The sequence below is a fragment of the Pogona vitticeps genome, chromosome 2, assembly GCF_051106095.1.
Source record: "Pogona vitticeps strain Pit_001003342236 chromosome 2, PviZW2.1, whole genome shotgun sequence".
Classification (NCBI taxonomy): domain Eukaryota; kingdom Metazoa; phylum Chordata; class Lepidosauria; order Squamata; family Agamidae; genus Pogona; species Pogona vitticeps.
In genome coordinates this window covers 24,803,483-24,828,783 of record NC_135784.1, presented here as the reverse complement: position 1 = coordinate 24,828,783, position 25,301 = coordinate 24,803,483, and the positions used below count along the sequence as shown (strand labels likewise).

The following is a 25,301-nucleotide window of genomic DNA, read 5'->3' as shown; positions in this document are numbered from 1 at the left end:
GTGACCCCATGGACCAGAGCACGCCAGGTCCTCCTGGCTTCCACTGCCTCCCGGAGCTGGGTCAGATTCATGTTGGCTGCTTCGATGACACTGTCCAACCATCTCATCCTCGGTCGTCCCCTTCTCCTCTTGCCTTCAGACTTTCCCAACATCAGCGAATCAACATAAGTGAATCAATGGATTAACTTAAAGAGTCGTGGACTCACCATATCCCCACCGATTCCGTGGGCCGACTCTGGTACAGCTTACGATACTAAAACAACAGAATTTCAGCCAACAAGAATGTAAAAGATGGAGCTAGCAAGTTCTAACATATCCTGGATTTTGCTTATTTCCTTCCCTCCAACCCTTTTTAACTTGTATCATGTGGCTTTAAAATTGTATTCAGCCTTGAATGTTCTAATGTCATAGGAAGCCAAAATGGTAATTCATAAATTGCTCTTATGTATCCAGAAAAATAAAATTTATAAATAGCAGTGAGGCTCTTTTGTTTTACTTATCTATTCATTTCAAATATGACTCCTTAAAGAAGTACCCAAGGCACCTTACATCACTAAAAGGCAGTATTTAAAACTAAAACATTAAGTATACAAATGCTAAAAAGTAAACAAATTCCACTCTGATAAAAAGTAAATGAAAACAAACATTAAGGACACATTCAAAGCAGCAATGCGTAACAATCCATTAAAAAACTCAATCAAGAAGCCAGTCCCTGAAGGGAAGCAGGCTCCTAATAGGAAACACTTCCAGACCAAGAGGCTGCTACACATGGCCTTAGAGCAGTGGTCCCCAACCTTGGGCCTCCAGATGTTCTTGGGACTACAACTCCCAGAAGAAGCCTTCACCACCACCTCTGCTGGCCAGGATTTCTGGGAGTTGAAGTCCAAGAACATCTGGAGGCCCAAAGTTGGGGACAACTGCCTTAGAGGATCATTTAATATGAGTGATAAAATAAAAAAAAAACTCAAGTAAATTTCCTTCAGGACTTGAATCTTTATTTTTCTGTACAATATTATTTTTTTCAACAGTCCCTAATGAGGAATCTTACTGGATGTTGAAATGAATAATGTTTAACAGTCAACAGGTATGTCAATTGAAGGATTTTTTAAAATATAAAAGACCATTCAAATTGCTCTGTGTAACTAAAACTTAAATCATTCAAAAATAGACTTTCAGACTATAAAATTCCATTTCAGGAACTGCCCCTTTTTCGTCTAACAACTCTTAACATGATAGCACAAAATGAGTTCTCTGGAGGGTAACACTGCCGCTTCGTGGCTAGTTGAAGTAGCAGTTTGGATTTGTTTGGCTTCTAGAACAGCAGCAGCTTAAAAAATGACAGTGAAGTGTGTTACAACATACACAACAGCAGCAATTTGACATGAATTGACTTTTAAAGCAGAGTTCCTCTCAGATCTTTAGGAAAACAAACATTTCTTGTGTCTTCTGCTGCTTATCTGTATTGCCCTCATTGTATTTTAACACATGTATGCTATATACTGTATATTGTTCTCCAGATTTGTAACTGGTGGTTCTACTTGTTTTCAAGCTGTGATGTTTAATTTTGTATTTTTATGGAGATTACCTAGCTTGTGATGTCAAAAGGAAGGTTACTGTTTGTTTGTTTGTTTGTTTATTTGATTTATATACTGCCCATCTGGCAGCCAGGGCCACTTTGGGAGGCTTACAACAGTAACAAAACCATAAAATAGCGAAATAATACAACGGAATGAACGAACAGACCAAATCTGTCTCCAGGCTGGTTAATATAGGACACAATACAGTGTTCATCTTCCATTTAACAGTGGTTTTTGTTGTTGTTATGTTACATGTGTCAAATCCCCTCCCCCCCCAGTTATCAAGTAGTAGGTTGGGTGAAATCAGAGTGAGTAAAAATCACACCAGAGCACAGAGTGCTGTCCTCTGAAGATGCCGGCCACAGAGACTGGCGAAATGTTAGGAAGAACAACCTTCAGAACACGGCCAAAGAGCCCGAAAAACCCACAACAACCATGAGTAAAAATCAATGATTTAAACATTTTTAAAACTGATTTAAATCACAGTTTGAATCACTATTTAATTTTTTAAAAAATCATTTAATTTGATTTGCATCAAATCCACTTTGGCCAAAATTCTCTGAGCAGGCATCCTTGGGAGTATTGATTTAGTGGACAAACTGATTTGTCATATCAAGGACACCACAGAAGTGTAAGACAAATTCCATCTACCGCCTGCCATTTTGCTGAGTGTATTCAACAGAATAAGCGTTATCAGGTTGTCTTGAAGAATTACTGGAAATCCTCTTGGACAAAGCTTCCGTGTTCAGACGTGCATGTTGTCCTTCTGGCTCCCTTGACAATCTCTCCTCCTCATCCACAGCAAATAATGCAGGAAATGAAACGTTGATGTGACTCTTCCTGTTTACCCTTACTGCTCAGGCAAGCGATGGAGTAACGGAGAGAAGCAAATTTTTGTGACACCGAAAAGATAGTGAATTACACAACCACAGGAGTTAGAGTGAAATTAACTCCATCCTGTTTTTTTCCCCTAGGAACTGTAATACGTTACCAAAGTAACTTGTTACAAGTAATGCATTACATCGAAGCTCTGCTCTAAAATTCATTACTACTCTCTCCAAGAGTGTTCACCAATGTGCCTGACACAAAAGAAATAATTAAGAGATATCTTAACTCTGCATTTCCCTCAGATTGCCAACTTGAGACCATTTAAAAAAGTCCCAAGTGCCAGAGTTGTGAACAAAGTCTTTCAGAGAGCGGTTTTGCTTCTGACTTAGCATGTTAAAGAAAAGGAAGGTGTTATTAAAGGGCTTTGCTCACCATTCCAGAGTGTGTCCTTATGCTGAGGCTATTTTGCATTAGTTTGAGTGATAACGTGCCTGAATCAATTGATTCATTTTTTAAAATAAAAAAGCAGAAGCTCCAGAAATGGAGGGGAAAGCTATGTATTTGGGCAGGTCAGGGAGGGGAATCCAAACTGATCTGCACTTCCCTTTGCGTTGGGCGATCAATGGGAAAACATGCAATTTTGCCTGCTCCAAACCTGTAGCGTTCCCTGCATGTGGCTCCGAGCGTTATTATACCCTAAGTCAGGATCTCCAAATGAGTGAGTGATTCTTAGGGCCTGTAACCAGAAACCTTTCTAGGGTGTGTTGGAGTAGAGAAACAATGGCCTTGTGACCAATTCATTTTTGATTTCTAGATTCCATCTTCTTGGTTTAAAAAAAAAAGGCTCTGTGAGGTCAGCTTAATTGTCTGGCCTTAAGGGGAGATTGTGAGGTTCCCCTTTTTGAAGACATGAAAGAGGGGCAGAAAGGTCTCTCCTACAAATGAGGCTTCAGAGAAGGTGTACAGATGGTCTGCTGTGTCAGCATTGTAGAAGGCAACACTCCCAGCAGCACAATTTAGAGACACTCGAATTCTCTCGAGGTTATCACTTGGAGACAAACGAAGGAAATTAGGATGACTGGTATCCCACAATCCACCTCCCCACTTGCCTACACTCAGGATGCCCCCCTCAGAATTCCAGACAACAGTGTTTTTTCTTTCCACGGACTCTCTGCTGACCCCTGCCAGCCAGCTTTCCTCACTTCCCACGACAACTTCCCAGAAATGTCTGCCTTCCATGAATCTCTCGTTTCCAAGCACAGTATAAGTTTTGGCAAATCTCTTAGGGTTGTCAGGCAAATTTTGACTCCGGTCACTGTATGTCACACTTTTACAATCTTCAGAAACAATGAGTTGTGTCTGGATCCAGGGTTACATTTGCTGCAGGGGAAGAGAGTTGAGAGGAAAAAGATAAGGAGCAATGTCAACTGAACCAACTGGCCAAGATGCTGACCCTAAGAACGCCAGGGGAATCAAACTCAAAATCAATAGGGCCTCCGAATACTGCAGGTTTGGGAGGGCCTGATCGCCGCCTTTCTCCGCCGCTGCCATGGGAGGCTTTCCCGGGCTTCATCCCAATCGCCGCCTTTCTCTGCCGCCATCCGCTGCCAGGCAAGGGTTTCCGCGCCGCCGACGCAGGCTTTCCCAGAGTAGACTAGGCCTACAAGGGGAAGCCCTGGCAGACCGGGCCTACGAGGAGAAGTCCTGCCTATGGGCTTCCTCTGGTAGGCCCGGTCTACCCCGGGAAAACCATTGTCCTGCGTCGGTGGGGCAGAAACCATTGCCCGGCAGCGGATAGCGGCGGAAAAAGGCGGCGATTGGGGCGAGCCCCGGGAAAGCCTCCCATGGTGGCAGTGAAGCCACACAGCGGGGGAGAAAGGCAGCGCTTGCTGTGAGCCCCAGGAAAGCCTGCGGCAGAGGCGCTAGAAGCCCTGGAGGCTGAGCCTCCCTTTTCCTAACCATTGGGGCAAAAGAGCTACAAAGAAGCAGCCTCTTCGCCACCAATGGTTTGAATTTCCCGCCCTTCTCCCCTGCCTTTTTCTGTTCGTAGGTTGAAGCTCCGGCCATAAGTAGAAGCAAAATTTTGCGGCTGGAGCAGTTCATAAGTTGAAATGTTCGTAGGTAGGCACGTTCGTAAGTAGAGGTTCCACTGTACTTTTTTCTGGGTTTGGGCAAGCCCAGCAGAAAGGAAAACAGACGGTGGAGTAGGTCACAGTGGTTCTTAACCTTGGGTTACTCAGGTGTTTTTGAACTGCAACTCCCAGAAACCCCAGCCAGCACAACTGGTGGTGAAGGCTTCTGGGAGTTGCAGTCCAAAAATACCTGAGTAACCCAAGGTTAAGAACCACTGGAGTAGGAGATAAACACAGGGTGCTTTCAGGCGAGCCTGTTCTTGCACAATCACACTGCCTCATTTGTAGAAGCCCACACAATGTGCTTTTTTGGGGGGTATAGTTGTAGAAAAGGTAGCTGTGTAAGTTTGTACAAAGCATTATAGGTAAATGGTTGTTGTGGGTTTTTCGGGCTGTGACAGCCTTCGCAAATACATTATAGGTAAAAACAAAATAAAAAAATGCAAATAAAAAAGACAAAAAGGCGATGGCACCTTACAGACCTTAATGTGACTTTTTGTGGACAAGTCCACTTCCTCACACATAAGAAAGAAACATAATATGGCAAATATTTAAATGTAACATCAAAATACAGAGCTCGTGTTTGGTTGGTAAGTAGTCAATGGGTATTTAAAAGTGGAGTGAAAGCCTATTTGATATACAGATATAATCCGTTGAAGCTTGTGTTGTTACAGATGTAAGAACCTCTGTTATGGAATAATAATGGTAGAATAACGTGAATTATTTATTTATACTGACAAGAGTTGCTAATGACCTTTTCTTCTTCTTTTTAAGAGAGGTTTTATGAACAGTTACAAGAGGATGTGAATTACCCCAGGGAATGAATGACTAGAAGAGCAATATGGCAGTGAGTTAAGATTACCTGTTTTACTTTTGAAGTTCTATAACTGTTAAACAGGAAAATATATCTGGGAGATATAGTACAGTGCAATTATGGTAGTGTTTATATTTGGTAAAGCCCTAAAAAGCATTGCCTTATATTGCGTCCACTGAGGTAGATATCTAGCATGTGTATATATTTTATCTCAGCCATCTCGCTGTACATTCTTGTACTGTAGTTTCTTTTCCCCAGAATGGCCACTTTTAGATCATGTGTGAAAAGTCTTCTTAAATTAAAATGATGTGGAAGATGTTAATTCAGTCTGCACAGAACTGTTTAAGCCTCCTGACATGCAACCACTCTGTACAGTGCAGATGGGTATTGTTAGCCTTAACAACATGACAGATAAAAATTTACAAAGAACAATTACCCTGGTGGCCAATTCTGATATTAAAGCTTGGAAATATGTATTAAAATTTTGTTGTTATGTGCAGTCAAGTCAGTTCAAACTTGCAGTCATCCTATTGTAGTTTTCAAGATCTGTGATTTGATCTACAACCTAAATTTCTTCCTCTGCAGGTATACACTCTAGGTCCTGGCCTATCCCTGTAGCTTCGCTTCAGTCCAACATGTCTTTTAAAATAGATTGATCTATGAAAGCTCACCTGGAAATACTATAATCTCTAAGGTGCCACTACCTTTTTGATTGTTTTCTTTTCTTTAGTATTGTTTCCTCTTTGTCTAGATTTGCCTTTCTTTTTTAAAAATTAATTTTAAAATAAAACAAAAACACAACATCAAAAAAGGAGAATTAACAGTTCAAACATGCACTACAAGACACTCCTTAAATTCACTATTATGATACAATTTCCCTATTATCCCTCCACCTAGTGCCACACCCACTCCTCTAACTGGGACAAAGTAGTTGTATTGCATCAATCACTATATTGTTTATCCTTGATAATAACTCTTTGGATACAAAAGTATAATCCATTCTTGAGAGTGATTCCTGTACTGTCAAGGAGTAGGAGAACTTTCTTTCATCACCCTTTAATTCTCTCCACACATCCTTGTCGCAAACACGGGTTCGAAAACCCACGTGTAAGCTTGGACAGAGAGCAATCAGGAGTTTGCACATGCTAAAATGGGCTGAATGAGTCCAAATTCAGCTAGCCATAATACACCACTCCTTCTCACAGGTCTGCCCACATAAGAACACCCTGGTACTCTCAGATATTATTGTGAAAAGTTCAAGTGGGCTTTGTAGTCCTTAGACTTAACTTGCACCACTGACAGGACTCTAAGTAAGCTATGCCGAGGTAACACTCTCAGATGACCCTATGACAAGTGTACTGTTCAGGAAACCAAATGAGTTTTATAATCTTTATTTTATTAAAGAAAAAGCATGTTACTAGGTATCAAAGCCCAATTAAACCAAAACAAACAAACTAGCATTGTGCTGTTTAGTTACACAGATGTAGTGAGGCAAAGAAAACATGAAAAATATAAAAGAGTTCAAAAACCTTATAAAAACCACAAAAAGACATTAAAAAGAATAAAAACAGTTCCAGTCTAGGAAATCATTAGTAAAAACAAAATAATCCAAGTAGGTTATAAAAAGGCTATAGTCCTCAGTGATCCTATAGAATAAAAATCCCTTAACAAAAGTAAAAATCCCTTATATGTCCCATAGTCCTTAGAAAAGAAAAATCCAGTAAATATACCATAGTCCTTACAGCATTACAAGAGCATAGTCCATATGGAGTATTCCAAGAAAAGAAGTCCATAAGAATATTCCATAGAACAGTCCATAGAAAATAGTCCATGCACAGTCCTTAGGAAAAATCCCATAAGTCCAAAAGTAATCCAGCAAAGCATAGGAACCAGTCCATGTAGGTAGGCCACCAGCCTGTCTCGAAAGACATTAGGGTGAGTCCCAAATGGCTGAAGAGTAGGTCACGAATCACTGAAAGGTCGGTCTTGGAAAGACAATGTCTATAGGCAAAAAGTTCCTTTTTCAAGAGTAACTGGCAAGGGCTTAATGCACCTTCCCACGATGTCATCCAATCAGAGTTCGTTACTAGGCAGTCTTGTTGCACCACATGACTTCTTTCTCATACGCACCAGACGTTATTTGGGTTACTGTAGTTTATCAAAGAGTCACAACAATTCCCATCTATCTAATCACACAGAGTCCTTTCTCAGGCTTTCAGAATAACATTCTCTCACTCGCCTAGAAAACAACTTGTCAGCATAGCAAAGATACTTTATACAAAGAAACAAAATGGAACCTCTCTGGCTTATTTCTTAATTACAAAACCCATATGCCTTTAAAAGATTTTAACTCAAAAACCCATCTCATCACAAGCCCCCGGAAGATTAACAAAATTCCCAAACAATTTAAGTTTTAATTTTGATAACTGAATAAGATGAGATGTCATAATTAAGCAGTAACAAAATAGAGAAAGATATTAACATGAGCATAAAGTAATACATTTCAAATATGATTCTAAAATAGCAAAACAATTGATACATGAGAACTATTATAATTACAGTATTTACCATACATGAGAGAAATTTGCGTTAGACACTTCTACTAGTCTGAAAAACAGAAGAACAAACATGTTAGTATACTTACTCAAATACATCACTCTGCATATGCTCAGATAATATTCTAGTCATCAACAGTAAAATAGTGAAACCAGAGTTAACATCATAATAACCTGTTAAACCAATATACTGATATGAAGTAATAATGGATAAAACACTCTATGTATGCTCAGGAACATTGTCATACAGAATACCAAGAAAATTAAACATCAGAGCTTTATCAATTCTAGCCATTTTCTCCCCTTGCATCTGCACTAAACATTCGAGATAACCAGTGAGCAATTAAGGCCCCCTTTCCAAGTAGATGTTCAACATCAAAATCATATTTTTGCAATCTGAAATACCACTGCGTTAATCTTGGGCTTCGATGTCTCTGCTTCTCTAAGAATGTCAAAGCATTTTGGTCTGCTTGAATTGGATCAGGGCTGTAAATTACAAAGTTGCCTACATAGCCAATCACATAATATAAATCACCAAACAATTCATCAACCAATTTCTGAAAAGTAACATAGGTATTTTTCATTTCAGGTGCTAGTTTTCTGAGTTGGTAAATTCCCTGAGGGCAAGTAAATGATGTATAAGGGCGATGTTCCTCTTTAATTAAAATCTGATAAAGCCCTCCTTTTATTCCAATCAGAGAAATATATTCAGCGTTTGCAACAATTTCTACCAACATCTCAACATTGATTGTAGGGATTGTCTCAGTCTTCGTGAACTTATTTAACTGGCTAAAATCCAATTCCTCTTTAGGATTAGCATCCTGTTCGCCTTGACAAATTGAAATTGTATTGAATACAGCTGTCAAACCATCATTGACTGTAATGGAATGTTTCACCACATTAGACTCTCCAGGTGGATTAGAGAAAACGTTTTGGTGATTAGCTAACACAGACTCCAATACCTGTTCTTGGCTAAATTGATCATTATTCTCTTGGTCTACCTCAGTTACCACAGGTGTAATGTCAGGAATCTCTGGGTCAAGAAATGTAATGCACATGTAAACCCGAATTGCTGGTGTTCTTTCTGAATTAACTGTGCTATCAGGTTTGGTCACAAGAGGCCGCTGTTGCATCATAGTTCCCTCGGGAGTACTCTGCATAGCCTCAGAAACAGTATCAGCATTCGCACCACTTCCTTGGAAAATAGGCTGTTGAAAATAAGTATGGTCCCAAACCTCTGCTTTTCTTTCTAAAGATCTTTCTGAGAAGATTAACTGTGGTACTGGGCCAAAGTTTCCAGTCATGATTTCAGTCTCTGGAGAAACATCAGTACTTTGTAATCCCAAAAAGTTAGCGCTTCCCCCTTCATTGGTTGTGTTAGAAACAGTCTCACCATCTGACAGGTTCAAATGCAGCTTTCTATCTTTAATCAAGTTTACAGAATTAGTTCCACCCTCACTTGTACTATTGAAACAACGTGAAAGTCCATGCTGCAAAACCGCTCCACTATCACCTTCTATGGCACTTGGCAAAGACTCTTGAGAAAACCTTCACTCCTCCAGCTTTCTCAACAGACTGCTCCGGTACGCTAAGTAGGCCACCCCCCTGGTAACACTCGTTACTCCCGAACTGCCATGAAGCACACGGGGTCACTGCCAAACTTCCAGTGTCTGATTTCGCTGTTCCCTCTGGGCTAAGAGAAGGGGGGTTGTTTGAGATCTGACATGCATCAAAATCTGCTGACACAAGTCCTAGCGAAGAATTAAGCTGAGTCTCTATTTCATCATTTCGGTATTTCACTCCCCCATCAACTACTTTGGCTTCTAAGCTGATGTGAGGCCTCTCAGTCCCAGCAATTGCTTTATTGCTTTGGAAAATCCCTTGCTCTCCTCCTTCTGGCAAACCCATAGTCTCATCCCGAATTATTTCAGAACTTCTCACCTGTCCTGTGCTCTGGAAAAGAGCTGAGGTTGGTGCTGAGCTGAATCCCAATGCACTGAAATTCTCTGGAGCACTGCAGTTTTCCCTTGCGTCGTCCGATGCTAATTCCCTCAAGGAGACAGCTTCTTGGCGAACTTTCTCCTGCATTCCTTTCTCTGCGCGCGGCTCCAGGGCCTGTGAATCCTCTGTTTGGACGGGCGATGAATCGCTGTCTTCTCTGGAATGCTCATGAGAATTCCACTGGGCCTCGTTAACTCTTTCCACACAAGCATCTTGCATCTCAGGATCGCTCCCAATTGTTTGGAGCGTCTCGTTGCAGTAATCCCCAAAGGAACCCTGCTGAGCTTGGAAAAACTTTTGCATCAAGCCAGGTTCTATGCTTAAAAAACGTTTTAGAAGTATGTTTTCCTGATAAAGCTCACATATCAGGCAATCTCTTTCCTCGATTTTCTGCTTGGCTTGCTCGAAAAATCCCGAAGCCACTTCCAAGATTCTGTCCACAGTTGCCGACTGTTTTTGCTCCCCCATCTTCTGCTGGCAATCTAGCCTAGGCTAGGTCAGCAATAAAACAAACAAAAAAGAGAGAAAAAAATTTAAAAATTTAAAAATCTCCTCTGCACCTTTGACCAACTGCTGTCACTCTGTGATCCTAAGATCTGTGAGAAGACAGACAGCTGCCAAACCAAAATACTGAAAAATCCAAAAGGAAGAGAAAAGAAAAACTGCGATCACTCTGTGAATCCTAAAGTTACAGAGATGATCAATGACTGAACTGGGTGCAGATAGATACCTCTAAGATCATAGGGCATGACTCTAGGCCAAGCCAGATGCAACTAGGTACTCCTGCCAGATCCTAAAATCGTAGTGGAGTACGCTTAGGCCAAAACAAGCTGAACAAGGTAGCCAGAACAAAGTAGCCAGAGTCATTTATGCAATCCTAAGATTGTGAAATGACCTGCTCAACTTGGGTGCTATTACAGAGTGCAAGCACTCTAAAAATAAAGGACATGCATCTTGGAATTTCTTCACTACAACGTTGTAACAACCTGCACATGCCTACTGATTAAATCCAATTGTTTCCTAACAGTTTGCTTGTCCCACTGGGTATCTCTTTCTTAAAAGAGCACCCCAGATTCTAACACACATTACCACAGCCTGAAGATTTAACACCTCTCACCACAGCCTAATTGCCGGCAAACAGCGTTTCCTAGGAAACTACTGTTCACACCTAGAGAAGCACTTAGCTCCTTGAAGCCTCAGTGTCCCACTGCAATCAAAACTTAGCTTGTGGATCAGAGTTACTCAAGCTGTTAGATAGAACAAAGATTGGTCATCCTGAGGTACTACAAAACCCAGCACGTGGTCCATCGCGCAGCTGCCACCATCCTATAGAATAAGGGGTTGGTGATCCTATAGAATAAAAATCCCTTAACAAAAGTAAAAATCCCTTATATGTCCCATAGTCCTTAGAAAAGAAAAATCCAGTAAATATACCATAGTCCTTACAGCATTACAAGAGCATAGTCCATATGGAGTATTCCAAGAAAAGAAGTCCATAAAGAATATTCCATAGAACAGTCCATAGAAAATAGTCCATGCACAGTCCTTAGGAAAAATCCCATAAGTCCAAAAGTAATCCAGCAAAGCATAGGAACCAGTCCATGTAGGTAGGCCACCAGCCTGTCTCGAAAGACATTAGGGTGAGTCCCAAATGGCTGAAGAGTAGGTCACGAGTCACTGAAAGGTTGGTCTTGGAAAGACAATGTCTATAGGCAAAAAGTTCCTTTTTCAAGAGTAACTGGCAAGGGCTTAATGCACCTTCCCACGATGTCATCCAATCAGAGTTCGTTACTAGGCAAACAGTCTTGTTGCACCACATGACTTCTTTCTCATACGCACCAGATGTTATTTGGGTTACTGTAGTTTATCAAAGAGTCACAACAATTCCCATCTATCTAATCACACAGAGTGCTTTCACAGGCTTTCAGAATAACATTCTCTCGCTCGCCTAGAAAACAACTTGTCAGCATAGCAAAGATACTTTATACAAAGAAACAAAATGGAACCTCTCTGGCTTATTTCTTAATTACAAAACCCATATGCCTTTAAAAGATTTTAACTCAAAAACCCATCTCATCACAGATCTGTTTTATGAATTAAGCTATTGTGACATTTCACCTTCTTACTTCTTTCTCTCCTTTGGAGCTATCTATACTGATTAATCTATTCAATATTATGTCCATTGTCAAAGTCCACTGCCAGTTTAACATAACCTTTTCTAGTTTTATATAATCTAAGTTCCATGTCACTACCCTTAATTGTTTAATACTGGGTTTCCTAGTCCCAATTTCCATGTGCACAATAAAGAAAGGGAAGCAGCAAGATCTGTCCCCTCCACCAATCCCTCCACCACACTGAAATTCCCTTCCCCCCCCCCGCTTCCTTCCACAATCTTTTGGATGCACAGACATCGAACTGAGGTGGGTTGGTGGGGTGGGCGAAACAGGTCCAGAGAGAATGCTCTGCCTTTTCTGCTGACCAGGAGCACCTCTGTCTTGTCTGGATTAAGTTTCAGTTTATTCGCCCGCATCCAGTTCACGAGGAACACCAGACACTGATCTACAACCTCATTTTCTTCCTCTGCAGGTATACACTCTAGGTCCTGGCCTATCCCTGTAGCTTCTCTTCAGTCCAACATGTCTTGTAAAATAGATTGATCTATGGAAGCTCACCTGGAAAGACTACAATCTTTAAGGTGCCACTACCTTTTTGATTGTTTTCTTTAGTATTGTTTCCTCTTTGTCTAGATTTGCTAGCACAGACTGGTAATTTTTAAACATACTGGATTTTTAAAAATTAAAATAACTTTACATTTTAAGATAAATAAAATAAAAAACCAAAATAAATAAATCTAGAATCATTGAATCATATAAAATAGTGAAATTGGAAGGGGCCTGTGAGGGCTTCAAGTCTAACCCCTTGCTCGGTGCAGAAACTTTTCCCCTTATAGGCATCTATACCTAACTTTTAATATACATAACTTAGTGTTGTTTTTAAAGTGAGGTAAGGCATACTCACTGTTCTAATATGCACTTAATTTTTTTTTCGCTTGAAGGAGTGAAGGGTGTGCTTAATCTGCCTATATTGTGAAGTGGCTCTCTTGTTAGGGCCCTTCACAACATGGGAAAATTACATCTGGCTGCTGCACACCAAATAGGGTCATTTGAGGTCCGTATGACCTTTGGATTTGAGGATCACATGCTGGCCCTCCTAGAGACCTCTTTTTAACCCAATCCAGCCTACTTCAATTACAATGAGTAGGCAAACCCTCTGTTGACCTTAGTTTTGGTCTTGGGTCATGAGCAGAGGCAAGAGGTGGGATGATGAGCCTCTCTGCTAGGTCAAAGAGTGGCTAATCCACCACAAGCTCCGGAGCGATAGGAAAGGAGTGCAAAGCTCGCAGCTGCATGGAACGGTGAGTGGACAGTCTAACCCTAAGGGGCTGGACCCTCTTTATTGTAAGGGGGTATTCATCTGCGAATACTCCCATCTCTAGTCATGAGGATATAGTACCAATACTCAGAATAAGGCCCCATCTCAGTCTGGTTCAGAACTGTGGCAATAAGACAAGATAAAATATTGTGGCCCCTTAAAAGGTTTTGTGGATCCACACGTACTTCCTCAGACCCAGACTCTCCTCTGCCTTCCCTCCTATCTCAAACCTTCACATATTCCTATTTTTTTTTTCATTTTCAGATTTCACTGCTGTGCTGTGTGTGAAAGAGATAACGTGTAAAAAGCAGAATAAAAGAACAACTCATATTCCAAGATAGCTAACGAGGAGGAGGAGCAAGGCGTGGGGAGCTGGAGAGCGACCAGCAGGAACACCCTCATAAAGAAAGGTCGTCAGATGACACCCACCTACAAGGCCTCTGGACCAGGACGGAGGAATGGCATCTGAGGGTCCCCCTGAACAGATCCTGCACTGGAGTAAATTACAGGGAAGCCGAAGAAAACTATACCGCCACCCAGCAGTGGTGTTAAAAAGGTTAGAAAATCCAAAAGCAGCTCTGACTCTAACACGAGTTTCAGGCCTGTGCCACGTGGAAACAGGAATAGGGGTGCAAGGTGAGCTGAACGAAGGCTCGGTGTGGAGAGATCCCACCCCCCAAATAAGCAAAACTGTTAAATGTTCAAAGTGCGACAATATGTTTTCTGTCTTTATGCTTTGGGGCAATATTGCTTCCCAGTGTCTCTGTTTGAGTGTCTTCTGCACACTGTGCAGAGCAACCCACGGTCCTGCTCTGGAGGAGCCTCTCTCTACTGAGCAGCTGAAGAAAGCGCGAGCAACGGATTTGAAGGCTCTTGGTGGGAACAGCAATCGCTTTAGCTCTTGCTTGTCTAAAGAGCCTCAAACCAAGAGGCACCCCCTCCCTTCCACAGATGTAGGGAGCCATGAGAGGCGTACCTTTTCAGAGTAGAGATCCAGATAACACAGTACTATCTGTGAAAACAAAGAAGAAAGTACAAATCAAGCAGCAGAGCCTCTTATACACAAACATATCCTCCCACAAACATATCTGGGCTGTATTCATTTCCATTAATATTTAGAACTTTTAATTCAGTGTCTGCTCTTATGAACAGAGCCAAGAGGCTTCATGGCATCTGCAGATAAAGCTGAGGAAAGAGGACATATTTGGTCCCTCGTTCTGCTGTTTAAAAGAGCAGCTGACTCCCTCCCATTAGTTCTGATGACCATTTTATGACCCATGTCTAGCCAATTTAGTAGTTTGAGAAAAGTTTCCCCTATCCCCATTGTTTCACCTATCTTGAAAATAAAACACCGTACAATTCTGTCAGAGGCCAATGGCATTGGGGTTTGATTTGTTACACAAGAAATGCCGTACAGTATGATGCTGAAGAAAGTCTCCTGATCGGGTTTATCATCTACCCAACCCCTTAAAAAGCCAGTGTTCCTCTCCAATTAATTTATTATTTAAGAGCCAACAGAATGATGGGCTGATAGGAATCTGGGTATCCTTGTTTTTTTATGAATGCAGAACATCTCCTGCCATATGCTGTAAGCCAGGGGTGGGTCCCCTTTAAGGAGTTGTATAGGACAAAGACTAATAGCCACAGCTGACTTTTGAATACCTTATAAATCATACCAAGAAATGATCAAGTCTCACAGAGTTTACATTGTAGGTTTACACAATACAGTGGTGCCCCGCATAGCGACGATAATCCGTTCCAAAAAAATCGTCGCTATCCGGATTCGTCGCTATGTGGGGCAAAAAAACCCATAGGAACGCATTAAAACACGTTGAATGTGTTCCTGTGGGGGAAAAACTCACCGCTATGCGGAATTCCTCCATATGGCCGCCATTTTCGCTGCCCGGTATGCGAGGAAACCGCGCGAAAACGCTGTGGGCGGCCATTTTGTTTACCCGGTGGCCATTTTGGAACCGCTGATCAGCTGTTTAAAAAAAACGCAATGTGATTTTCGCTCATCCTCATCGCTATGCGGATTCGTCGTTATAAGAAGCGCTCGCCCTGGCCACATGGGCAAACTCTCAGTTCAGTTTATTGTACACTGTACAAGGACATCCGTCTGTCACATCTGACGGCTTTTCTCCTCTCTCATTCCGGATGGGCAGACCTGAGGAAAATACAATACCTTCTATGTGACCTTAGTAAGGAAGTCACTCTATCCACTGCTAGATACGTCCAGGCCATTATTCAGAGACGCCGCAACATGCTTCCCCAAAACGAGGGGCTTCAATTACAACTTCCTGGCACCTCCTCTTGCCTGTAATGAATCTTTCCCCAGTATTTTATTGTGTTATTATGTTATTTATGCAGCATGCCAATAAAGGTTTCTGTTTCTGAATGAAAAAGAAGCGCTCGCTATGCGGGGCACCACTGTATAGTTATTGTCTAGTTTCCTATAAGCATGACAATTCATAAGGTGATCTTAAAAATGCGACTAGGAAGAGATCGAATTCCCTTCTAATTGAAAGAAAAGATGGTGAGAAAACATTGCTTGGCATTTGTTGATTCCAGAAAACGGACCCATTGGTACTTAATTCATTCAGGATGGTGAGCAGTGAACTGGCCATTGCATGTGTCTGATATCAATCTCCAGGGTGCAGAAAACTGAAAAAGACTCCAGGAACCTTTAGAGGGAGTTACTCAAACTGGGCGGATGAGCACTTGCTTTGAAGGAGGGAAATTGATCAAGTGCAGGAGGGAGATTTCTGTCCCTCCCCCCGCCATGTCCACACTGTGTCAGCTTCCTTTTTCATGGAGAACAACATGTCCCTCCCACTCTACCTCACAGTCTCCCAGAATAAGTCTGGGTCTGGTCCTTTCAGGAGGAAAGGAAAGAGAGCTGGGCTATCTGGGAAGAGCTTTCTCCCTTGTGACTGCCATCCGTCATGCAACAACAAAAAACAACAACCACATTCTTGTCTTGTTCCCTCTTGGACCAGGGTCCTTCCTTGCAGGCACTCTGCCTTACCTCTTAACTGTTTTGTCTTCTCAGCTAGAAATTGATTCCTCTCACGGATATCCCAGATCTCCCACCTCAGCTCAGGAGGGAAAGCCACAGGATTCTGAAAGGGCTCCTTGTACTCATGCCTGTTGGTAGAGGGAACAAATGTTACTCCAAACCTACCTAACCCTACCCAGAATTTCCGGGAAAACAAAGGGACTGAGTGGAAACCTCCAGAAAACCTGAAATAACAGCATGTGGCCCCCAGAGACATTTTGCAGTCCCTCAGGTTTGAAAATATGAAAACAAATATTTTTCTTCCTTCCTACGTTTGTAGTTTTAACTTTGAGGGATTTGTGGGGACCTAAGACCTTCCATCCCTCTCCTTTCCCGCAAGAAATGAAGCAAGTGCAAAACAGCAGCATCTCGGCCTTTTCTCTTTCCGTTTTTTGAATGGCTTAAAATGGCTTTTGAAGAGGCACAGGGGGTAGCAGTTGGTTCAAGCATTTGTCTCCCCGGATCAAACCCTCAGAGACCAAGAGTCCTCATTCTGCCTCACAACCAAAAGCAGGAATAACAGGAATCCCAGGAAACTCAGTTTCCATAGCCATCGCTGCGAAAGGCGGATGATATCAAGAGAGGATGGCTTTTAGCAATTAAAACTTCCTCCTTCCATCCCACAGCTTTTCCAAACCACTTTTGGAGCTGCAGGAGAGGAGAAAGGTGTCTTTAATTACTATGAATAGCTGTTGCTGAATGGTGTTATCAGCAGGAAGAGTCTTTTTTGTAACTATAGACAGAGAGGAGATACGACCTACAAATCCTGCTCCCAAAGGTTTTCACACTGCCTAGAAAAGTTTAGGGCTTCATCATCCACTCCAAACTTTCTGTGTTTCCACGAAGCTTTTGTTTGTAATATTCTTGCTGTATTCTTATTAGTTTCTTTGTCAGATACCATGCAGAAAGAGCTTAAGAAATATGTTACTGTTTTTCCTGTGTTCTATTCAGCCACTTCCAATTTACGGCAACCCTTAGAATTAGTGACCCTCAGAGGATCCTATCAATAACAGATGTTCAAAAACAAACGTGTACGGAGATATTCACAAATCCCCCATTTAGTGTAATTTTTAAAAACAGTTATAGCAGAATGAGTTAGAAAAACAAAGAAGGCAAGAAGGAGCCATGGAGGCGAGGAAAGGATTGTGCTCTGGCCGCGGCGCTGGGTGGACGGAGGAGGTGCTCCTGAGCATACCCTTTGTTGTTACCTCTCCCAATAGTCGAGAGCTAACATCATCTCTCCAGGAGAGTTTGGGACCATTTTCCTTCCACAAAGGCCCCTCCCAGGATTATCAAGACCTGATGAAAAAAGAGAGGCTCCACTCACCTTTGTAAGAGGTTTCTGACATCCTGGAGGGGAAAAAGAGAGAAAGAAGAGGGAGATCAGTGCTTCTACCACGTCAGTCTTTGGGGAGGCACCCACAGGCCCCCCTTATGTTCCACACCAAGCCCACCCCACTGCGGAGGAGAGATCCATCATCTCCTACAAGAAGGGTTTAAAAAACCTTTGCCTGCCTCTGAACTGCAATAAGGGAGTAAGAGGTATCTGAAGGATCAGGGTTAAGGTGGCAGGTATTTTATCTCCTCTCTTTTAGGGCAAAGGATTCTTGGAAGTTAGCAGAACCATTTAAAATGGGGTCTGTGTCTGTTTGTGTGTCTCTCTGCGTTTGTCATCCGTGAGAAGTGTTCCGGCTCTGAAGCAATGGATGAGAGCAGCTCTGGTGACCAGTTTCCAAGTGAGGTGAACCGGCTCTTTTGCAAAGGCTCAGAAGAGGAGGCAGGAATGATGCATGGCTTGGAATCAATGCATTGGCAGAGAAGTGAAAACTGCAGGTGCTCCCATCAATATTTAGTCCACACTGAGGTCAACACACTGACATGATTGTCTCGATTCTTCTGTATGTACTAAAGTTGATTCTCTCTACATGTAGGTGGGGCCAAAAATGTTTTGCAGAGCCAGCTTTCCCCTGAAGAGCAGCCTGGCTTCCTTCTGCCAGTCTTACCTGCAGGAGTTCACCTGGGGGCTGCTGACGCTTCTGCTCCATCTTCTGGATGAGACCTCCAAGAGAGGAGAGCTCTCTGGAGAGCCTGGCCAGGTGCTCCTCCCTTTTCCTTGCAATCTTCTTCTCCACCTGTTCCAGATGGGCCAACTGACGCTCCTCTTGTTCGTTCAAAAAGGAGTGAAGTTCTCTGAACAGTTCCTTTGTCTTTTCCATCTCTGCCTTTGTCTCTTTCTGCAGGAGGAGAGTCAGAAAGGAGGGGGAGGGAAGGAGGCTGATGGCAGGGCCTGTGAAGGGTGGTCTCAAAAAGTCAAGGCTCCAAAGGTGAAAACAGGGTTGGGACTTGTGCCCCTCCGATGTCCTTCTCCTGTTCCTCCCCAAATCCCTCCACGGTGGTTACACTGGCTAAGGCTGTTGGGATTTGTAGGCAGAAAAGAGTCTTTAACTCTTATATAATATATATACCATGGAGTGGTATATATATATAGTACTGCTGGGATGCGTAGGCCAATAAGCCTGTATCCATCTATATATCTATCTATCCCCATCTTTGTATCTCCATCTATCTATCTATAGCTCAATGTCTGTGTGTGCACATGCGTATTCAGCCTATAAATCATAGCATGTGGCCCCAGGAATCAATCATGGCCCTTTTTGCTCCTGGACCTCCAGCCCCCCTTTCATCCCAGTCTGCAAAAGTTACATTTTTATATATGAAAAAGTTCCATTGGATTAATTCTTTTGTCTCAGGATTGGGACTGGTGGTGTTATTGTGCCATGTTTTGAGAGCTTAGCTCTTGCATCCTCAACCTTCTACAAAAAATGTTTTCCCACTAGGATACAAGTGAGCTTTAATCGCTGAAAAGATTTAAGAAATATATTTCATGTTTGGGTGCAGAAATGGATGCAGTCCTCCAACTCCCAGAGGCAGGAAAGTATAGTTTGGAATTTGCCCATCCCCTCATCTAAAAGGATCCACATTTCAAATGTCCTTCCATTAACTCTTCTCTAATGATCTATCCCCCTTCTTCGATGCACATCATGACAGGGTGAGGCTCTGAGAGAAGCCGAAAGCAATGCCCTCCAGCTGGATCCCATGACAAGTGTGGATTCTTAGCAGGTGAAACACTTAAGCTATGGCCCGAAGACTAAGATACATTTATACCTGGAGTAACAAACGTATTAGCAGAAGAGGATGGACAATTTATTTATTTATGGGTAGGTAAAGATAAAGGTTCCCCTTGACAATTTGTCCAGTCGTGTCCGACTCTAGGGCAACTCATTCATAAGGTCACTGTAAGTCAGAGGCGACATGACAGCCCACCACAACAGTGATCTATCAGGCAACTCTAAACAATAGATGTGTGTGATGGGAATCCTGACCAATATACTTGTTAACAGGGAAGCATTCTTCAGCTACCGGGTGTAATGTGGTTACTGGCTGGTGTCAAACACGTGACTGGAAAGATATTTTAAAAGGTGACAAGCCTGGGTTGGGTGAGGTCACAAAGTGCTTGGAAGGAGGATTGGCTCATGGCTCTGGATTCTGATTATGTTATATTTGCATTTTCCACTATCTGAAGTTTTGGTTGTCTAGAGAGAATCAAATAATAACACAGTTAGTGGCTAAGATTTTTTTTTCAGCTACGAGAATTTGCAAAACACTATAGCAAGCATTTATTTTATACTATACTATGTATTTATTTTATGTATTTTATCTTTGTATAATCGGGTCTATGACCACATAATAAAACTTTACTTACTTACTCATGTTATTTTGCATTTTCCACATGCTAGTTTAAGAAACTGTTCCCTTTTTAGGGACGCTGATACTCACAAGTAAGTCTTGGCTTTCTTCTTCTGTATTTGCTTTGCATGTTAAAATTTCGGCTCTTTCCTCCTCCAGAAGCTTCAGGTGGCTGTAGATAAGATCCTGAAAGGAAAAAAGAAGTCCATTTTTAATTCAGAGGCAAAAGAGAACCGAAGAATATATTTCTTCCCAATCATGGAGGGACAAGCTCCTTTGCACCTTGGACAGCCCACCGTACCCTGCACATTGATTGTTAGAGCAAGAACACCTTGGTGAATTCACTTTGGAAAGCAGTGATAAATAGTTTCAGTTCTTATCTCTGCATCAAGCTGGCAACATAAGTTGGCTATGACTTTGAACCTGCCCTACTCTGATTGATATGCTGCCCTGCAGTTTTGTAAGGCCAAAGACAACTGATCTAAAATGACATTAAAAGATTCACATCTGAATTCTTCTCTGGAGGAAAGGGCAACTTCCTCTAAGACTGATGATGGATTCACACCATATTTTTTGCTCCATAAGACGCACCTTTCCATAAGACGCACCAATTTTTTAGGAGAAGAAAACTGGAAAATATAATCTGTTTTCTTCGCTCCATAAGACGCACAGACTTTCCACCCCCCCCCCGTTTTGTGGGGAAAAAGTGCGTCTTATGGTGCGAAAAATACGGTATTTTTTCTCTTTCTTGACCTCCCTGTAGTTGCTTTGTAGTCTGTGTTGGCACAGAGGTTCCTGGCATCCAGTTACAATTGAACTATCCGAAAGACCTATCCCAAAGTGATTTCAGAAAGTTCTCCAGAAAATAAATTACAGCCACCACATTCTCCAGGTCAGCTTCAACTCCTTAAATCTACAAGGGTTTTAGCATCAGCTCATGATGACCTGTGTTTGACAGGGACTCCACAGTTAGCACTCTTTTATTCCCTACCAAAGATTTCATTAGATTTGCCTCTCCAAGCGCCAAAGTATTGGAGCTTCAGCTTCAGGATCCGTCCTTCCAGTGAGCACTCAGGATTGATTTCCTTTAGAATGGATCGGTTTGTTCTCCTTGCAGTCCACAGGACTCTCAAGAGTCTCCTCCAGCACCACAATTCAAAAGCATCAATTCTTCGGCGGTCAGCTTTCTTTACGGTCCAGCTCTCACTTCTGTACATCACTACAGGAAAAACCATAGCTTTGACTATTCGGACTTTTGTTGGCAAGGTGATGTCTCTGCTTTTTAAGATGCTGTCGAGGTTTGTCATCGCTTTTCTCCCAAGAAGAAGGTGTCTTTTAATTTCGGGGCTGCTGTCACTATCTGCAGTGATCATGGAGCCCAAGAAAGTAAAATCTGTCACTATCTCCATATCTTCCCCTTCTATTTGCCAGGAGGTGATGGGACCAGTGGCCATGATCTTAGTTTTTTTGATGTTGAGCTTCAGACCATTTTTTGCGCTCTCCTCTTTCACCCTCATTACAAGGTTCCTTAATTCCTCCTCACTTTCTGCCATCAGAGTGGTGTCATCTGCATATCGGAGGTTGTTGATATTTCTTCCGGCAATCTTAATTCCATCTTGGGATTCCTCCAGTCCGGCCTTTCGCATGATGTATTCTGCATGATGTATTCCAAGTTAAATAAGCAGTGAGACAATATACAGCCTTGTTGTACTCCTTTCCCAATTTTGAACCAATCAGTGTTTCCGTATCCAGTTCTAACTGTTGCTTCCTGTCCCACATATAGATTTCTCAGGAGATAGATAAGGAGGTCAGGCACTCCCATTTCTTTAAGGACTTGCCAGAGTTTGCTGTGGTCCACACAGTCAAAGGCTTTTGCATAGTCAATGAAGCAGAAGTAGATGTTTTTCTGGAACTCTCTGGCTTTCTCCATAATCCAGCACATGTTAGCAATTTGGTCTCGAGTTCCTCTGCCCCTTCGAAATCCAGCTTGCACTTCTGGGAGTTCTCGGTCCACATACTGTTGAAGCCTACCTTGGAGGATTTTGAGCATAACCTTGCTAGCGTGGGAAATGAGTGCAATTGTACGGTAGTACAAAAGCATACAAACAATCAAATGACAGGCTCCCAGCCAAAACATACACTTTCAGTTTGATTAATATAGACAGATTTTCAATGTACAGTGGTGCCCCACATAGCAAGGTTAATCCGTTCCGGATTAACCGTCGCTATGGGGAAACATCGCTATACGGAATAGAAAAACCCATTGGAACGCATTAAATGAAGTTTAATGTGTTCCAATGGGCAAGAAACTTACCGTACAGTGAAGTTTCCCCATAGCGCAGGCATTTTTGCGCCCTCAGTAAGCGAGTACAGGGCGCGAAAACGCTGTGCGTGGCCATTTTGGGTGTTCCGGCAGCCATTTTGGAACCGTCAATGAGCTGTTCCCCCGACATCGCAATGCGAAGATCGGTAAGCGAAAACGCTTACCGGTCTTCGCAATGCGATGTTTTCCCATTGGAAACATCGGTAAGCAATCGCATTAGCGACCCGAAAAAACGGGTCGCTATGCGGATTCATCATTAAACGGTGCACTCGTTAAGCGAGGCACCAGTGTATTCACGAAGGCTTCCATGGCTGGGATCTAATGGTGGTTGTGCATTTTTTGGGCTCCTTGGCCATGTTCTGAAGGTTGTTCTTCCTAACCTTTCGCCAGTCTCTGTGGCTGGCATCTTCAGAGGACAGGAGTAGGAACTCTGTGCTCTGGTGAGCACAGAGTCCTCTCCTGTCCTCTGAGGATGCCGGCCACAGAGACTGGCGAAACGTTAGGAAGAACAACCTTCAGAACACGGCCAAAAACCCACAACCAATAGACAGATTTTGTCAGAACCTGTAAACTGAAAAGTTCAAACTAGATTGTAAAACCCAATCTTGGGGTGTTTTAACAGTGGCTGTTATTTCTTCCACTTGCTTGTATGGTGCAGTGGCCATAGGTCTAAAAGACCAGCAGCTCTTTTTATCCCTGTCTCCACCCAACCTCCAAAATTAGCCAACACTAGGCAATCGTGATGATGATTGATCCTTTTAATCAGGACATGAGTTTTCTCACTAGGCAAGGATTGGGACTCAGGACTTGATCACTAAGGAAAGAGGCTCCCCAGGTTGCAAAAGAGCAGATATTTGTCTCCTCGGTTGAAGCAAAGGATTGGAGTGGATCTCCAGTTCCTCCCAGCTAAGAGGAAGGAAGTCCATGTCCAGCTGAAGATCTTTGCTTTTGCGGAGGAGAGCAAAGATCTAATCTCCTTCCTTTGGCAAACTCTGTAAGGGCCTCCCCTTCCCTTCAGGCCCTAAACACATCCTGATTTTATGTCAAGATTCTCAGTCCTCCCCAGGTGGTTATATTTCTAGAAGATGAACCATCACAACTGGACGTCTTTCTTGTTAGGTTGAAACCTTTCGCTACTCATCCAAGCAGCTTCTTCAGTCTTCATGGGAGTTGGTAGAAGATCCCTGATAGAGACTCCACTTCGGTTTCACTTCCCTCTTGCCTATTTTACTTAATGGTTAATTCAGGCCCTTTTACAGATGATTGCAGACAACATTTCAGGCAAGATACACAACTATTTCATTCCCTGGTCCAAATTTCCTCCTCCTTACCAGGGATGCCCATGGGGGGTGGGGAGACAAGAAGGGCACATGTCACCCTCCCCAAATGCTGGCATTTCTTTAAATGCATGCACATAAAAGACCACTGACAACAACCCAGAGGCCTCACGAACAGGCTCCCCATCCCTTGCCCCCCCCCAATGATTTCTGCCATCACTACTTTCTACCTTGTACTCCTGGACAACTTCCTCCAGAGGAACCACCTGGTGCTCTCGGTGCTCCTTCGACCATTTACACACCATGCAGATGGGGGCTTCATCATCCTTGCAGAAGAGCTTCAGGGGCTCCCGGTGCTTCCCACAGGCTCCCCCATTTCTCTCACTGATCGTTTCCTCTTGAAGACGGAGCTTCTTGGTCAATTCCACAATGTTGGCCAGCTGCCGATTGGAGACGAGGCTCCTCCGGACTTTTGCTCGGCATTGAGGGCAGGAAATCTCTTCGCCCTCCGACCCCTCCCAGCTCTGGATCAGGCAGGCTCGGCAGAAGTTGTGCCCACATTCTGTGATCACGGGATCCTTGAAATATTCCAGGCAGATGGAGCAAGTGACTTCCTCGCAGAGACCCTGAAGGGGAGCAGCCGCCATCTCTCGTCACTCGAGGCAGCGAACTGGTTAGTTTCGCTTTCTCTGCTTGCAGAGGGAGGGCGCTTCCCTTCCTGTCAGCTTGAAATCATCCACGGGTGAAAAACAGGCAAGGAGGGGAAGGATCGGGCTCCGAAAAGAGGACTTTCGTAAACTGATAGATAAGGAAAGGAAGGGGATGAATTAAGAGAAAGACAAATATATGCTAGTGACAAAACGGTCTGGCTTCAGGGTCGTTTAAGATCCATTTCAGGACTCCGAACATCTCTTCCCCTTCTCTAGACAAAAAGATGCAGGTTGTTTGTTTATTTCTGCTGAATACACAACTTCATACTCCATGCAGTGCATGACTTTTGTTCTTAGGTGCCCTCATGTTGATTTATGGCCATCCTGTGGATTAGTTATTCGGATTTTCCCTGCTTGTGGGGGAGCCCTGTTAGGGCATCCCTTTCCTTGACCTGAGTAAATTCGCTGCAGCGGGCGATTCTGGTGGGCATTTAAGCCCCCTTTTGTTTCTCTTCTCTGGAGCCACAAACTCCAGAGGAACAAGGTGGTGTTGCAGGATCCGTTATCCCCGGAGCCCACCTATGATAATATACCTTTGTTTCCTCAGCCAGACCTCCAATTTACATTAGTCAGTCTCCCAACAGTCTTTCATGTCCACGTCTGGAACAATGAAATAGATAGGGTAAGATCCTGGCATTTCTTGTACCTTTAAGCGGATTCATGACAAGGTCGAGAAAACCAATTAAATCTCAGAAGTCTCAGGTTGTCCAACTCTGCAGGAAAAGCCCTCAGGATTTTTCTGAAATTTCCTTCCTGGAAGAACGAGGTGAATGTTAGCCCATCCTCTGAGCAATTCAGAGTCCTGAAATGGATCAGAAAGAAGGAAGTCAGGCAAACTTTCCCTGAG

The 25,301-nt window shown here is 42.9% G+C and overlaps 2 protein-coding genes and 1 long non-coding RNA gene across 7 annotated transcripts in view; 1 reads left to right on the top strand and 2 right to left on the bottom strand.

Moving 5' to 3' along the window:
- Positions 1-291: 291 nt before the first annotated feature.
- LOC140704060 (E3 ubiquitin-protein ligase TRIM7-like) lies at positions 292-24,391 on the bottom strand. 4 transcript variants are annotated; one of them, XM_072988759.2, is made up of 7 exons: positions 23,975-24,391; positions 20,235-20,330; positions 18,401-18,631; positions 17,725-17,747; positions 16,368-16,486; positions 14,316-14,351; positions 292-1,327 (listed from the first exon to the last, which is right to left on the bottom strand). In XM_072988759.2, the coding sequence occupies exons 1-6, from the start codon at positions 24,389-24,391 to the stop codon at positions 14,320-14,322; spliced, it is 918 nt and encodes a 305-aa protein (XP_072844860.2). In that variant the 3' UTR covers positions 292-1,327; positions 14,316-14,319. The 4 variants fall into 4 exon arrangements, with proteins under 4 accessions (XP_072844860.2, XP_072844859.2, XP_078244743.1 ...); XM_072988758.2 differs by lacking the exon at positions 292-1,327 and adding an exon at positions 1,615-3,785; XM_078388617.1 differs by lacking the exon at positions 292-1,327 and adding an exon at positions 6,727-7,958.
- On the bottom strand, positions 1,615-4,186 carry LOC140705030 (E3 ubiquitin-protein ligase TRIM7-like). The gene is given in 3 exon segments (XM_078386833.1): positions 1,615-3,762; positions 3,764-3,785; positions 4,099-4,186. Coding segments are annotated over 3 exon segments (594 nt in total). The 3' UTR covers positions 1,615-3,278.
- LOC140704063 (uncharacterized) overlaps positions 24,277-25,301 on the top strand; it is a 10,757-nt gene continuing 9,732 nt past the window's right edge. For both annotated transcript variants that reach the window (XR_013542691.1, XR_012083164.2), the window contains exon 1: positions 24,277-24,417. This is a non-coding gene — a long non-coding RNA (uncharacterized LOC140704063). The remainder of the gene's footprint in view (positions 24,418-25,301) is intronic.

What these genes read in the sequence shown, in the direction of transcription:
- LOC140704060 (XM_072988759.2), bottom strand. Translation starts at nt 24,391, where the DNA reads ATGGCGGCTGCTCCCCTTCAGGGTCTCTGCGAGGAAGTCACTTGCTCC. An exon ending in AAGTTGTCCAGGAGTACAAG is followed by an intron (nt 20,331 to 23,974) that starts GTAGAAAGTAGT and finishes TTTTCCTTTCAG; the next exon opens with GATCTTATCTACAGCCACCT. An exon ending in GTCAGAAACCTCTTACAAAG is followed by an intron (nt 16,487 to 17,724) that starts GTGAGTGGAGCC and finishes CTCTACCAACAG; the next exon opens with GCATGAGTACAAGGAGCCCT.